This window comes from Ambystoma mexicanum, chromosome 9, assembly GCF_040938575.1.
Source record: "Ambystoma mexicanum isolate Mex_15411 chromosome 9, UKY_AmexF1_1, whole genome shotgun sequence".
Taxonomy (NCBI): Eukaryota; Metazoa; Chordata; class Amphibia; order Caudata; family Ambystomatidae; genus Ambystoma; species Ambystoma mexicanum.
In genome coordinates, this window is record NC_090931.1 from 640,430,177 (window position 1) to 640,445,878 (window position 15,702).

Sequence of the window (15,702 nt, forward strand, 5' to 3'; positions counted from 1 at the left end):
CATAAGTCTCCTTTGCAGTTGGACGGTTTTAGACCGAATATTACTTTCTCTACTTCTAGTATGGAGACTTTGGAGAAGTGGAATTGCGTAGTGGGTTTAGAGTTAGGAAGTGTCTTGATAGGCGGTAATATGTTGGGTGCTAGGGTCTCACGTTTTAGTTCTATTTTCTTTTGGAGGTTTCGGACTTTGTTAGAGAGGGCTTGCTGGATTTCGGAGCACCACTTTTTATCTTTAAGACAGTTGTCTTGAGGTGTTATTGGGTTTTCCAGTTCTCTGAGTATGGCGAACAGTTCTTTAGTACTTGATTTGGCTTGTGTGATTCTGTTATTGTAGGTCTCTTGTTTAGCTAAGATGATTTCTTTTTTGTAATGAGAAGAGATTTTAGCTAGTTTCAGTTTATTTTCTGGGCTGGGGTTAATTTTCCATGTATTTTCCCATTTCCTTTTTTCTAATCTCAGATTTTTTAAGAGAGGGGTGAACCAGTTGTTCAGGTGGTTCTTTGGCTTGCTGTTTCTGAGCTTGAGTGACCAAAGTGGGCATGATGCCGGGGAGTAGTTTGTCTAGTGTCATGTTTTTTTTATTTCTGGTAAGTGCAGGAGGTGCACATGGTTGTTGCAGTTTGGGGGTGGCAGTGTCCAAGGAGAATGAGATTAGATGGTGATCTGACCAGATTTGGGGTGAGATGGTGAGAGTGGCTATATTGCAATTGTGGTCAGCAATCCAATCAAGGGTTCTCCCTTTGATATGGGTGGGCTCAAGCACTCTTTGTGTGTAGCCCAGTTCTGTTAGGGTGTTGGAGGCTGCTGTGGCTTGTAAGTCGTTGATATCATTGAAGCCAATATTGAGGTCGCCTAGTAATATTGATTGAGTAGTATCTTTAAGGTTTTCTGATAGGATGGTAGTTAAGTCTTCTATGAAATTCTTGATTGGACCTGGAGGTCTGTATATCAAATGAATGTTAAGGGTTTGTGAGTTAGCTGTAGGTGTCTTGGTGGACATTATCTCACAAGATTCAATGGTTGGTGAGGGGGTGAGTCTCATCTGGAGTTTAGTTTTGACGATGATGGCTAGTCCTCCACCTCGAGCTCCGCACCTATCTGATCTGAGGATAGTGTAATTATTGGGCACAGCTAGGGATAGTGCTGGGCCTGATGTCTCATGTAGCCAAGTTTCTGTAATGGCTAGGAAGTCGTAATCTTCTGTCAGGATAACTTCCGATATTTCTATGGCGTGGGCGACTAAGGATCTAGCGTTTATTAAGGCTCCTTTGAGTTTAGGTGTGCGGTTAAGATGTGTAGCAGTATTTTTTGCAGCATTGGGAGTGGCAATTGTTTCTTTATTAGTTTGGTAGTTGTTGAGCTTAACGTGGTTATGGGTGAATGGTTTGCGAGTAGGTTCTTTTTTGGTTCGAGTAGTGTTAGTTTCGTATTTGATGAGCGGATCAAAGATTCTGGGTAGTCTTGCTCGTAATCTTAGGTTTCTGTCAGCTATGTTATATTGTGTAGTGGAGTGTTGTATTGTAGTTGCTATAAGAGGCGACATGGTGAGATGTTCCCATGGGGCGAGTGAGGAGGCCAGGTATACTAGGTAGGATAGTATAAGGAGCATTGTGTAATGTGTAAGCGTCCTGTGTCTGGATAGATGGCTAGAGTTTTAGTTATGGTGTAGTGCAGGCAAAGTAACTGCTAAGTCTGCTATGTTGTTATCTAGAAAATGAGGTCAGGCACATAGTGTTAAGTTGCAGTAATCATAGGGCTCGTACAGATGGCAGTGTGGTGAATATATGACCATGGGCAACACAATTGCTATAGTCTATGAGCGACCAAAGGGCACAACACAATTACTGTGGTCAATGAGCGACCAAAGGGCACAACATGATTACTGTGGTCAATGAGCGACCAGAGGGCACAACACAGTTACTGTGGTCAATGAGCGACCAGGGGGCACAACACAATTACTGTGGTCAATGAGCGACCAAAGGGCACAACATGATTACTGTGGTCAATGTGTGATCCTGTATGTGTGATCCTGCCTTGCTATGTCTACCTGTGTTATATTTAGTCTTATGTTCTTTCACTCTCTGTCCCCTGCACTGTGTCCAAGTATGGGTATGAGTGTGGGGGGTTGTGGAACTCCAGTATCGCTCCTGCCCAGACATTGTGGCATTTGGATAGGCTTGCCTTGCAGCTGTGGGACAGGCTAAAATCTCAGCATGTCTTTAGCCGGTCTAGACTGTTTGGAATATCTGCCGGCGTGAATGGTAACATATCCCTACGTCAAGAGGAGGGCACACTATCCTTTGTAGTGAGAAGGGCACTCAATTCCTTATATGATAGTGAACAATAAAAGGGTGAGCTATCATATATTATGAAGGCTAAGGTGCCCTTCTCACTTTTTAAAAGATCTCCCACCGCTATCATATATGGAGAGAGTGAGTGAGAAGGGCCACCCCAGAACCCTCATTGAACTAAGGCACTATGACCCTGCATCAGCGAGATGTGTACCAGCCACTTGCCTTCTGATTTTGATTACAAATAGTGAGCTAGGGACTATATACCCTCCAAGAGGATTAGTGGCAAATAATAACATTGGTGCTACATCCCCCTGTGACTCTGAATTGCGTCAAGAAGGCGCTGGGCGCTATTCCCCCCTGTATCTGAGTTGTGAGGCAAGAAGTAGCTGGGCGCTATAGCTCTGAGACAGTATCACCATGCTAGGAAGAAACTTGACACTTGAGTGTTCGGCCTGACCAGACACTCTAGTTAGACCAGTTCCCAGGAGGGGATCCCAGATATTTTGTAGACAAACATCTGGTCCCTGCAGGTGTTTAGCCCAACCCCATTCTGTTTACAAAGAACATTTGTTTAATGTTAATCTTCAAAAGTTACTTGGTTTGTCAACGTGCTTTCAATAGCTGTTATATTTCTCAATTTAATGATGATACTCCATTTATTAACCTTATAAAGCTGAAGTACACAGTGTGCCATGCAAGGTTTCTAAATTGCCCCATGCTAGAGGCGAGGGCTTAACCCAGGAGTCTCCCCCTTGGACCTGTAGCTATTAAGGTTAAAGAAAAGAACCATCAGTGACACATAAAGACCCCATCCAACAAGCCTTTGCACCGTAGCCTGTTGACTTAAAGACCATTTGTTTCTTCCTATGTGCCTATCCGTGCCACGGGCTGCCAATCTTAGCCTTATGAACATTTAAACTGTCAAACACAGATGGGTTCATACAGACTCCACTACTAAACTGGAATGCCTGGGACATGCCCTTTTGTCAAGAGGCCACTTCTATATGTGTTTACATTATTAAACACTGTTCAAGTTAGTTTGTTGGACAGCTGAAATGAGACCTTTTTGCCGCAAAAGGGTACCATGTTATGGTTTCATGTCTTCAAAATGGCGCTTAATGTGGTACCTCCAATGTTATGACCTCCCCTATCACTGCAGCACATGTGCCCTTTCTTTTACTGGGGAGACCCTGTAGCCCTCCTTTTTCCCTTGCCCATTTTCCTGCCCCTCCTCTTCCAAGCCGTGAACCCACATCTCCACATTAAGCCCTCCACACAATATTGTTCCTAACTAAAATGCCATTTGAGTAAAAATATTTAGCACCCCAACATATTGAGCTATGGTAACGTGATCTGTCACAAGGGAAAAAAAGCCTACCTACTCCCGATTTCCCTTTTTTGCTCATGGTTGTCATTTCATCCCTCTTCCTGGAACCTCTCCTACCCTCACACCCCCACCAGCTTACACATTATAAGTGGTTCGATACAAACATAAGTCAATTATTAAATGAACAATAGCTGAGGGGCTGCAGTATGTCAATGGTGGGACCACAGGCGCTGCATGTGTCTCAGAGGGATCAGGGGTCTTGAGCCTTAAGGACTGAAAGGCAGTCTACCTGCCAGAAATCCTCCTAGTTGCCTCCTAGACTTGAATGTAATCTCACAAATGTGTCCATTCTGCCGACTGGCATTCCTTAATGCCCCCACAGGCTTTAATTCAGTCTTTGTGTGTTTTGCTGCTGCCCTTCTTGTTTGTCCACAACCATGAAATAATAAAAGACTATTTTTGCACAGCAACTGAGGCTATGTCTTGGATTGGATTCTTTCCATCTACATTCTTTATGCATTTGCAGTCTACCTTTCCCTTTCATACATATATATATATCTGTCACCGATTAAATTAAGATGGTGACAAATAAATATGCCAAAATGTCACTTAATGCCTACTTCAGTGCATATAGGGATGCGTATCCTACTTGCATTTGTTTGTTAGTTTTGCCATTATTGTTGAGATGATTTCCTTTTGAATCAATTGCAATTTTAGGATGCGGTTAACTCACAATGTTAGAGTTGTGCTTTGCATTTACTGTTCAATATTAGTACTGTTGGATCTCACGTGTAGATGGCTTTCAACTGAGCATTTAATCCACATAAACAATATTGAGATATATATTGTATATCGCCATTCAGCCCAAGAATATTGAGATATGACTTTTAGTCCATATAATCCAGCCCTAGTTGATGAAGTCCTGCAAAGACTCACACAGGGGTTTCAAATCATAGTATCATCCTTCATTTCTAAACACTACATCCTACATCCCTCATCCTCAGACTCCCTCCTTGACCATGGGTTCTCAATATTGCCTCTCACTGGAGGATGTGGATGAAGCTCAGAAGTATCTCAGCAGCTTGGTTCACCTGACCCCAATTCTGACCAGTTCAAGCCTGGACCAGACTGCAGGCCGCAGCCTCTACTTCAAGTGTGAACTATTTCAGAAGACTGGATCATTCAAGGTAAGAACCAAAGAGGGTGGTATTACCATCTCATAAGAAGGGAAAGAGCTAATCACAGAGCTAGACCCACAGAAACTGACATAAAGAGCTATCTAAAGCATTGAAGGCTCTGACCTTAAGAAAATGCACACATCAAGACAAGTTTAAAGGAGGGTGACTCTGAACTCAAGTGAAGTCCCAAAGACAGTAGGTGCCCTTTTATGCAGGAAAGACCCAAAGATATCAGAACACAACATCAAGTTACGTTTCTAGACAGGACAGGCCTGACACCACTCATGCCATCCTCTTGGCAATTGCTCTTTTACTGGGATCAGTGGGTATTGATGTGGACCGGCCGTCAGAATTATCCAGAATTAGACCAGTGTCTCTGAAAAGCTGGGTTGGCTGGACTAGAGTCCGACACATTTCATGGACGTGCAACTCGCTTGACACCAGGCTTCTGGTGGCATTGGCCTGTTCATGAGTTCAGCTTTTCCCTACAAGCGAATGAGCAGATGACTGTAATGCGCTGCTGCAGTACCTCTACTTGACACACATTGCAGCATATACCTTCTCCCCTGTTGCTGTCACCTGTTCTCATGCTCCCTTCACCAGAGTCCTGGTAACCTTCATGAATCCCTGACACCCAAACATGTGGCCCAGTCTCCTTTACACAAATCCCCTTCACCTGTTATCCAATCCTCTTGAGCCGACCCCTAATCCATTTAGTCTGTGCACCTTTATCACCTGTGCTCTAGTCCTTGTTCCTTGTGTGCCAGTAGCCGTTCCATGTGCTCTAGATTTCTGTGCATTGTAGTGACACAGATAGAAGCAGATGTGTTTGGATGTGTCAGGCTCACTGTACCTTTTTCTCTCTAGATCCGTGGGGCTTTAAATGCTATTCGACACCTGTCTACCGGAGGAGGGGAGAAGCCACAGGCTGTCGTGACACATAGCAGCGGCAACCATGGACAGGCTCTCGCTTTGGCAGCAAGAATGTCAGGTTGGCTCAAATGCATCCTCCAAAGGGGCATGACAATCTAGTGCTTGGGCCACAGATCCTTGTGCTTGTTTCAAAGTCCTTCTTATCCTGTTATTGTTATGTGACTTTTGTAGAGGGCTAACCTGCCATTGGTATGGTCTTGTAGTGCTGCATGCCATTTAGGTGTGTATCGCTACAAGGCCCTTGGTTTCCAGTAAGTCGTACTCTAAGATTGCATTATGGATGACAGAGCATATAAAACATTATATTCAGTTGGCATCTGTTGGACTGCAAACAACTTCATGAAGACAATGTCTATCACGATAGAGTGATGAAAGGCAGGGCTTGGCATACATCTCCACTTGTATGCTTGGTGAAGTATAACTTAACATAGAGAAAACACTACTCCCAAGTCCTTAGTCCCCTTTCCTCCAAACATATAGGATTGTGTCCCCGGGAAGAGGATGAGACAAGAGCATATTGTGCAGCAACAATTCAAAGAATAACCTGGGTGCACGAGGGTCAACCCCTCCGCATTGGACCTCTTTTGTCCATGCTGGTGGCCCCAACGATCAGTCCTTTATCAGCGTAATAAACAGTTGGGCTCTTATTAGCGGGCATTGCCGGAGGGTCATATCGAGAAAAGTGAGCTGTACATAAAGAGTACAGCAATCAATTTGGTGATTAACTTGTACATATGTCTTCATCCCATTTCCTTTTCTCCATACTCAAGAGAAACTACAAAACATCCTAGCAAAGGGAGGGTGGCAAATTCTGAAGATATTATGAAAACAGATGAAAACCTTCAGCCAAAAATGTTCGAGAATATCCAATGCCCAACTGTACCATTTGAGGCTTTGGATCCATGGATAAGCAGCCATAGGTAGCAAACAAGTGTATGGGACTTATACATTGTGCACTGTGAGTATGCAAGAATCAGAATGCTATATAAGTAGGGATTGAGGGGGAATATGCCTCATTAATACATGGAGATCGTTATTGACCTCCTCTCAGCCAAGCAGAATGTTCAGAGTGCAGTCTATAATTACTGGTATTGACTGTACTCTGAACATTCTAACTTGAAAAGCAGACAGGGAAACAACAATGACATTTCCAGGCAAGATGACTTTCAACAAGACACTTTCTCTCTAGGAGGACCTGTTTTATTGCTACAACATCCTATTTAACGTACCAAGAGAAAGATAAAACGTGGGACAATGCTTTCTCTTTCTTATAGAGAAACTGATTACTTGTATAAGGACCCCAGTGCAAGCTCATATTAAAGCCTCTCTGGTTTCACCAAGCTTGTAATTGAAGTGCGTAATTTAAAAAGACAACCTGCTTATTTAAATACTACAAAATAAAACCACATTTAATTTACTGTGTTTCTGAATTTACTTTCTCATTATTAAACTAAGTTTTATTTACTTCACCACCAAAACAGGCTTTACTAGTACCACTATGTACTAACAGCCTTATTGTTGCATACCTGCAACATCAGTCTGGATCTGCAGTGGATGACAAGAGAGAGAGGGTTAGCTAAGCTAATATATATGGGAACCCCCCTTATTCTGTGACGATAATCACCTTTTGAGATGGAGACCCTGGTCTGAACCACCAAGAACTGGTGTAAAAATGCAACTTTTGTCGATGAAATGAATTGGTGGTAATCGTACATGTAATCCCACGATTTGTGTACCAATGGCTGTCACTTCAAAAACATGAAGAAAAAACACTAAATAGCTATGAAGATCATAGCAGTCGTCCGTGCATCTGGATTGCTAGATGGTGTCTGATTCTTGTCTCTGAGTTTTAAAGCAAGACGTCAAGGTCACGCGATTTACATTACGTTGTTCATCAATGTTGTGCTGGCGATGTAGCAGCCATCTTGGTGTGGGTAAGGCGTCGTACTAGAAGTGCCATGTTGAAAGCGAGTATCGGTAAGATGGGGTCAGTTGCACCGTCTGCGGTACATGGAGCTGCACTACCTGGGAACGCTCAGGAGACCGACAGCGTAGGTAAGGTTCCAGTTAACTAAGTGGACCACAATAGACTCTTGCAACAGCCGCTAAATAGCAGCAAGTACGCCATGGTTGCCATAATCTTCCTGGTAGGAGTGGAATGTGCAGCCCGGTCGGCTTTGGGACCCTAACACTTACAGATCTCAGAGGGGCCATTATCGCTCGGTATAATGACCCGTCCCCAACCTACGGTCTGAGGCAAACTTGGTGGTGGGTCACTATCCAGTGATAACTCCTCCCTTGGTCTATAAGGATATAGTGAGAGCAAAGACCAAAACTGGAGACTAAGCAGGGGCTACTGTATTGCAGCAGACCAGGATATGAGTAGAGTGGTTGGGCGGCGTCCCTATGTGCAGTAAAATGGCTATAATAGACTTGCCTGCAGGCAACATCCATTTTACCATTCCTAATTGATTTTCAAACACATTTCCTTCCCAGGGATTCCTGCGTACATCGTCGTCCCACGAACAGCAGCATCCTGCAAGAAGGCTGCTATCCAGGGATATGGAGCACATGTGGTGGAGTGTGAGCCAAGCGATGAGGTAGGTTCCATGGTATTCTCTGTACAGCATATCATCTATACTGAGTGTGCTATTGTTCATCCTTAAGATAAGTACATGTTGTTCATTGTGGTAATTTCTATGTATTAACATCTTTTTTCTCTTATGACCATGATGGCCATCCTAGGAAACCCTGCAGTAACATTAAGCACAATCAGGAAGACTGAGTGAATGCATGACCTTATCTTATACTGATTACTCTTTCTGGTTTAGGGGTTGAAAAGTCTATAAGGTACAAGGAATGATTCAGTAGGGTCAAAATATGAAGCCCTTTTTTAACCCTAATTGTAGACATTCTGTTATGCCCAATAAAAGATTTGCGAAGGAGGCTGGTAGAAATATTTCTTGGTTGATATGAAAATCATATATAAATTTAGGATGGAAGTGTGGATGTGTTCATAAACTACATTCCCCCCTGTGGGAAATGGTATAACATCCCATAACGTTTAACACCTGTCATTAACTAGGTGGTCAGGCAGAACAGCCAACCAAAAGGCTATTTCCTCAAGGAAGGCTTCATCACAGGCTGTAAGACTAATATATTTTCTTGCGACAAATTCAGAGATTTGGTTTTAAGGAACTCTGGCATGAAGCTACCATCATCGTTAAAGGGCAAGGGTTAAACATCCAAACACCGTTTTTTGACATAGAAAATTGAGCAGTAAGGAAAACTAACAGGATTCTTTACTCACACGTAATGGGCCTCATTACGAGGTATGCCGGTAGCCATGCCGCTATTGGCGCCATGGCTCCCGGCAAAACCGCATCCGTGTCCGTGTCCTCGGAATGAGTTCGGAACGCCCGGTAATTCCTCACTCGGTTCATCCCCATTTCAGCCCCCATAGGGCTGAATGGGAATGGGAGAAGGAGTAAACAACGGGCCATTACGAGATGGCCCGTTGTTTGCTCCCTCTTCCCCTCGCGGGACCCGGTATGCACGCCTGGTTTTCCCAGGCGTGCTTAACGTGTCCCGCGAGGGGACCTCGTAATGTGGCGGAACGGGTTGAACGGCGCCGCAGCCTTTTACGGCGCCGTTTAACCCGTTCCGCCAGGGTCGTAATGAGGCTCAATGTGTTTTGACCACATCGGCGGAATCAGTATAACCTTTAATGCAGAGCTGTTATGATACCTGCTGAAAGCATTTGTGACTAGAGGAGTACTTGTTATTTTCAGTAGCGAAGGGGACCACAACATCAAAACATCTGATCCACCAACTTTACCTGAAGAGCCCAGTACTGAAAACAGATACTAAAGTCTGTTCAACGTGCCCACCAGAGCTGTTTCCAACCCTGTAACATGAGTAGTATAGTGAAAAATGCCCAAGGCCCAGATCCAAGGGACTTTCTACACCGGGTAGGATCAGGCCTCACCATGTTTTTTATGTAGAACATGCTCATGGTTGTCAGTTATCAACATAGCCCTCCTTACCCAAACTGTTGGGATGAAAGTTGGCTTTGAGCTCCAAAGTCTTGTTGTGAAGCTACTTGTTTTTTGAAGATAACCAAGTTGTTCACCTTACCCGTTTTTAAAGATGTCCAGTGCCAGGGATGACTGTTATTGGATTTGATTCCTCCGACCACTGGAGAAGTTCAGTGGGGTTGCCAGGAATGGGAACCAAGCAGGACTGGCGTCTGAGTCCTTGTTCCTGTGCTTCTCCATAAGAAGCTGGATCTCTTATATAAACCATTGCTAGATAAACTACTTGTGCTTTCTGAAGCCAGCATGATGTGGTCATCTCACAACTTCAAAATAAACATGTGTTTGTCTGTCGCCCAAACCTCTCCATATGCAGAGGAGGAAATGCCCTGCGATGTTATGTAATATGGGATTTGTATACCACCTTTTCCCGTTGGTATGGTCTCAAAGAGCTGTAGGTAAATGCCCTTGGAGGACCGAAGTCCGAGGTATGAGAGATTGGTCAGAGGACTTTAGAATGTAGGTGTGGGGTGGTTAAGTTCCTGCTAGCAACCCATCTAGAGCTGTTTTATTAATGGGTTATGTGAAGGCTGCCGGCAGAGTATGCAAGTCAAGAGGACTGATTGTGCCCAGCTAGACTGAATTTTTATCGTGGACTTAGCTGCATTCTAGTGGCAGAGGTGTTGTGTGATGTGTCTTCAAGTAGCGGATGATTGCAGATGTGTGCCAGTGGGTGGTCGTGCCTTCGGAGGGATACGGTTATCATCAATAGATGGAGTGTGATGCATGCCCGTGAGTCATGGCTGATTACTTGTTTGTTGACGGGGTGCAGATCCTGTCCAGTGGGTCTATGGGAGTCTTTTCTGTGCGTGCTCGGTACATTTTTGGAGTAACTCGATGCCCCAGTCTACCTGTCGGGGGGTGAAATTTACCTTAGAGGCGGATTAGTTCAGTCAAGACTGAGGGAGGAAGAGCTAGGTTTTGAGTGCCTTCTGGAAGGCGAGGTGATCCTCTATGCAGCGGATGCTAAAAGGGATAGAGTTCCATAGTGTAGGTGCTTGGACGGAAAAGGACAATCCCCTTTTGTAGGCATGAGGGGTGATGAGGAGGAGAGCGGTGACTGATCTCAGGTTTCTGTTGGGTCTGTATGAGGTGAGCTTGTGTTGTAGATATTCTGTACCTGTGTGGGTGATGCAAATAGCCTTGAAGTTGGACCATGGGTGATGCAAATAGCCTTGAAGTTGGACCGTCGCCTGACAGGGAGCCAGTGCAGGACACACAGGGTGGGTGTGATGTGCTCTCTAGGGCTAGAAGGACTCTTGCTGCATTGTTTTGTACCCATTAGCGTTTTCTGAGTTGAAAGGCAGGAGCGCCAGGTAAAGGGATTTGGCATAGTCTAGGCGAGAGAGGACGATAGTCGTGTTTGTGGCAACTCTGTGTAGGTAGGAAAGGTAGGGGAAGATGCATCTGAGAATGCCTAGGTGTAGATAGCATGAATTTGACACAGAGTTGATATGACGCAAGAGTGTCAGATCTGCGTCCATGGTACAACCAACGTTCTTTACTGCGTTGGAGGTAGGGGGTGAAGGGCCTGGGCATGACGGCCAAGGGGTGAGTTGGGGGAAGATAGCAGTCTTCCTGCAGATCATGATTTCAGTTTTTCTGGGGTTGAGAAGTAGGTGGTTAGCCATCATCCAGTGGTCAATTTCTTTGAGGCATGAAGTGAGGTTGGGGACGGGGAATGGGCATGGAGGTGTCCTTTGGGATATTGAAGATGATCTGGGTGTCATCTGCGTAGATGTAGCAAGTCGGGCCATGTGAATGGATAAGAGCAGGGGAGAGGGCTCAGGTAGAGGTTAAAGAGCGAAGGCGCCCTGTGGTACTCCCTTGTTGACAGGGCACAGAGTCGAAGAGAACAGAGGCATGTGAGTAATTTGTGATCCGTTGGTGATGAAGGAGGACATCCACTTCAATGCTGCATCCTTGATGCCGAGCGAGTGGTCTATCCATGAGGGTGCAGTGGTTAACGGTGTCAAAGGTTGCTGAGAGGTTGAGGAGGATAAGTGCAGCACAGTCTTCCGAGTTTGAGCTTCTTTTGCGATCATCCCAGATGGGGACTAGGGAGGATTCAATTCCTCGTAGGGGTCTGAAGCCAGACTCGATGGGGTCGAGGAGGTGGTTGGATTCAGTGAAAAAGTATAGCTGGGTGTAGGCTGTTCGATCAATTCGTTTGGAAATGAAACGGTTGGTTGAGATGGGTCTGTAGTTGGCTGGTAGAAGGGGGTCACGGGAGGGTTTTCTGAGCAGATGTTTGATATGGAATGTCTTGGAAACTGCTGGGAATGTGCCTTAAGTGAGGGATGAGTTAATGATAGATATTGCAATGCTGCCAGCACAGAATGAGGAAAGGATATCTTGTAGGAGAGCAAGAGGACAGGGATCTCCTGGCGATCCCGGGGGATGACTGCTGGCAAGTAGCTTAAGGAATTCAGGATGTAAGATGGGAGAGAAGATAGAGAAGAGTGGGCTGGTGGTGGGAGTGTCTGTGAGGCTGGACGTGATTGCAAGGGAGTGGAGCGGAAGCGCTGCTAATTTAGAGCCGATAGTGTGGTTTCTTTCTAAGACTATGTTGTGATCAGAGGGAACGTCACAGAGTGCACTTCTTCCCCTCTACTTCACTCTCAAGCAAAGAGTGGCCTGGAATTCTGAGATGATCTTATAGAGTGCCCTGCTGGTATTATGGGCGTTGGAGATTATGTTCCGGTAGAAGGATTTTTTGGCCTTCTGAATTTCTGCCCTGTAGGCTTTGATCTGTTGGGTGTATGCGTTTGTATTCTGAGGTGAGGGGTCAGCCCCCATCTGCGTCCCAGGATGTGGTTTTGTGATTTGAGGGTTGGAGTGAACCATCTAGGGGAGGGGCCTTGTCTGTTGGAGGAGGATCTGATAGGGGGGAGAGGTCTGAGAGCTTTGGAGAGCCATTGGTCACAATGGCTGATGAGCTGACCTCCCTGGACTGGAAGGGAGGGTAGGTAGGCAAGCAGGGAGTCAGCCAAGTATGGAGTATGTGATGAATCCGGGGGTTTCATCACTGCTTTCCCGGTGGTGCCTTCTCCCCATGTGTCCAGGGGATGGCAGCCGCTACCTGATACTGACCCTGGTGGCGGCTATATGAGGGAGGATCACATGGGGGGTGGCAACCTCCAGGGGAGCAGCAAGGCACCATTGGACAAGGCATGGTATTCCCCTTCCTCTCTTGAGGATACTCCATACATACCCAGTGCCTTAATGGCATATTGATACACCTCCCCTGATCCATCTAGGAAGAATTCCGAAGACCTTTTCTCAGGATCTGTATGGAAGCCTCATGAAAACACTTTTTCAGCCTCTACCTGCAAGTCATTCAGAGCTGACCTGTCCTTAAGGAACACTCAACCAGACTTTGTATGTAAAGCACCAAGAAGGGACTACCATTCCCATAACTACAAGAATACTGGGACGAGGAAGATGAGCTGAAAAATGCAGAGCGGAAAAGACCAAGAGTACAGGTTTGCGCTCTAGTTGTTGTGAGCGCATACCTGTAACTGGAAGATTTAAACATCAGCCACAGCTGACTGGGGCGCGCTGCTGGAGGGAGAAAGCTACTTCTCTCGGTTCGGACTGAGTTGACCGTGGGGCTGCAGAGAGTGTTGTGGAGCCATCCGGCTCAAGGTGGAAAACAAGGAAGGCTGTCCGCGATGGAGGGAACACGCTGTAGGAACGCCACAAGGTGTTGAGCAGCAGTGTTTACCTCATCGAAGCAGGCCGCAGGAGAGCCCAACAGGAACCGTGAGAGGCAGAGAAGCTGAGGAACGAAGGCGACGAGACGGGAAGAGACACAGAAGGACCGGCACTGGCTTGCCGCGGTAAGAAGGAAGTCGGTGAGTCCCTGAAAGGGAAACTGGGACACCGGGGCATATTGGTAGCCATGCCACATGCAAATAACTGTAAAAGAAGCAAATAAAGTGCTTAAAATAGAAGAAGCAAGTGAGAATTTTGTTGAATGGAGAAACGGAAGAAAAGTAAGAGACTCATTCAAGTCTGTGAGTGTATGCAATACACATATAACGAAAGCCCTGGCAGGATAGTATACTAGGCAGGTACAGTATTAGATAAAGCAAATACAAGAAGATATTACGTTTGGAAATGTGTGCAGAGCCCACATGAGAAAAGCCCCGGAAGGAGAGACAGCAGGCAAAGTAAAGCTTCAAGTGTGTGTAGCTAAGAAAGCCCTGGCAGGAGAAGTGTGCTAGGCAGTTGCAAGTAAGTGTATTTAAGAAAGCCCTGGCAGGAGAAGTATACCAGGAAGTTGTAAGTGTATTTAAGAAAGCCCTGGCAGGAGAAGTATACCAGGCTGTTACAAATGTGTTCAAGAAAGTCTTATCCGGAGAGAATACCAGGCAGTTGTAGATATATTCATTTAAGAAAGCCCTGGCAGGAAAGTATACCATGCAATTGAAAGTGTGTTCATATAAGAAAGCCCTGTTAGGGAAATATACCAGGCAAGGACAAACTGAACAGTTTATAAGAAATACATCACCCAAAGGGGTCCTGAGAAGGATATATCAGGACTAGCAAAAGGGTTGTGCGGATCAGGAAAAGAGGAGTAAAAACCTGGGAGGAAGTATAGTAGGTATTCTACGAAGATACAAACTCACAGCTAAGTTGTTTTGTGTATCAGTTGTATTGTGGAACAAGAGAATCCCAAGGAACTGTTATCTTTGAATATACAACAAAGGGAAGAGAAATCCAGGGGAAGGGAAGCTACCATCTGGAATAAGCTACTGTATCCTTCTGGAACCTTTGTGTTGGAGCTACGCATTATAAATCACTCAAGGCCAAAGACATTACCCTTTTCACCTTAGAGTTAATTTTGTTAGAACATGAGGGTCAGCATAGTACTTTGGACACAGAGCATTTTACTTTGGACATTCTGACATATGACATACCTTTTGTTTTATTTCAGATAGGGAAAGACCTCTTAGTGCAGGGACACAGACGAATTTTCCAACCCCCTTCTTTTTTGTCAATATAAGATTGTCCAAAACCCTAAGTCTCTGTGTCTGTGTCTCATTCCTGGTTCCTCACAAGTTACTCTGATGTTATTCCATATTGGGAAGTGGGTAGAAAGGCCAGGGTTAGTCGAGGGGGAAGGAGGGTCTGCTGTCGAGAGCGTGAAGAAGATGGCAGCATAGTCCTTCCAAATTAGTGGTCGGGGGGCATGGAGAGCAGGTTGGAAGAACTGAAGAGTGCGTCTAAGGTGTGGCCTGCGGAGTGAGTGTGTGGCAGCTGATACCAGTTGAGATATGTGGAGTGCTTCCACCTTGTCCAGGTTTGGTCGTGTCATGGGGCCTCATTACGACCAAGGCGGTAAGTTACCGCCTGGGTCGTACCCTTACCACCATGGCGTAAACTATGTTTACGCCATGGTGGTTGGCGGATTTACGGCCCCATTCCAAGGTGAGTGGGGCGGTAAATCCCCATTTCCCATTTTACCCTTCCCCATTCCCATTTTTGCCCCATAAGGCATAATGGGAATGGGGAAAGGCGATAATTACGGCACCGTAAATTACGGTGCCGTAATTATCGCCAAGGTCCCTTTGTGGCATGGCTTTTAACGGCTGCAAAAAGCAGCCGTTAAAAGCCATCCCGCAAAGGGAACCTTGTAATCAGGCGTTAAGGGTCGGCGCCGTTTACGGCGCCGTAAACCCCTTAACGCCTGAGTCGGAATGAGGGCCATGGTGTTATGCTGTATCAAACCCTATGTTGAGGTCTCCTAGCATGGTGAGGGAGGGGTGAGTAAACTGGATGGCCGCTAAGGAGTCGCTGAGGGTATCAGCAACATTTCTGTTGTAGCCTGGGGGGGGGGGTCTGTAGATGAGCAAAAAGCTGTGAGTAAGA

General features: G+C 45.7%; 1 protein-coding gene across 1 annotated transcript in view; it reads left to right on the forward strand.

The window, feature by feature from the left end:
• The window catches only part of SRR (serine racemase), a 138,240-nt gene that overhangs the window by 36,281 nt on the left and 86,257 nt on the right, over positions 1-15,702 (forward strand). Inside the window, exons 2-4 of the mRNA XM_069615350.1 lie at positions 4,625-4,807; positions 5,666-5,789; positions 8,228-8,331. Of these exons, the coding sequence (XP_069471451.1) occupies positions 4,640-4,807; positions 5,666-5,789; positions 8,228-8,331 (396 nt within the window). The 5' untranslated portion in view covers positions 4,625-4,639. The remainder of the gene's footprint in view (positions 1-4,624; positions 4,808-5,665; positions 5,790-8,227; positions 8,332-15,702) is intronic.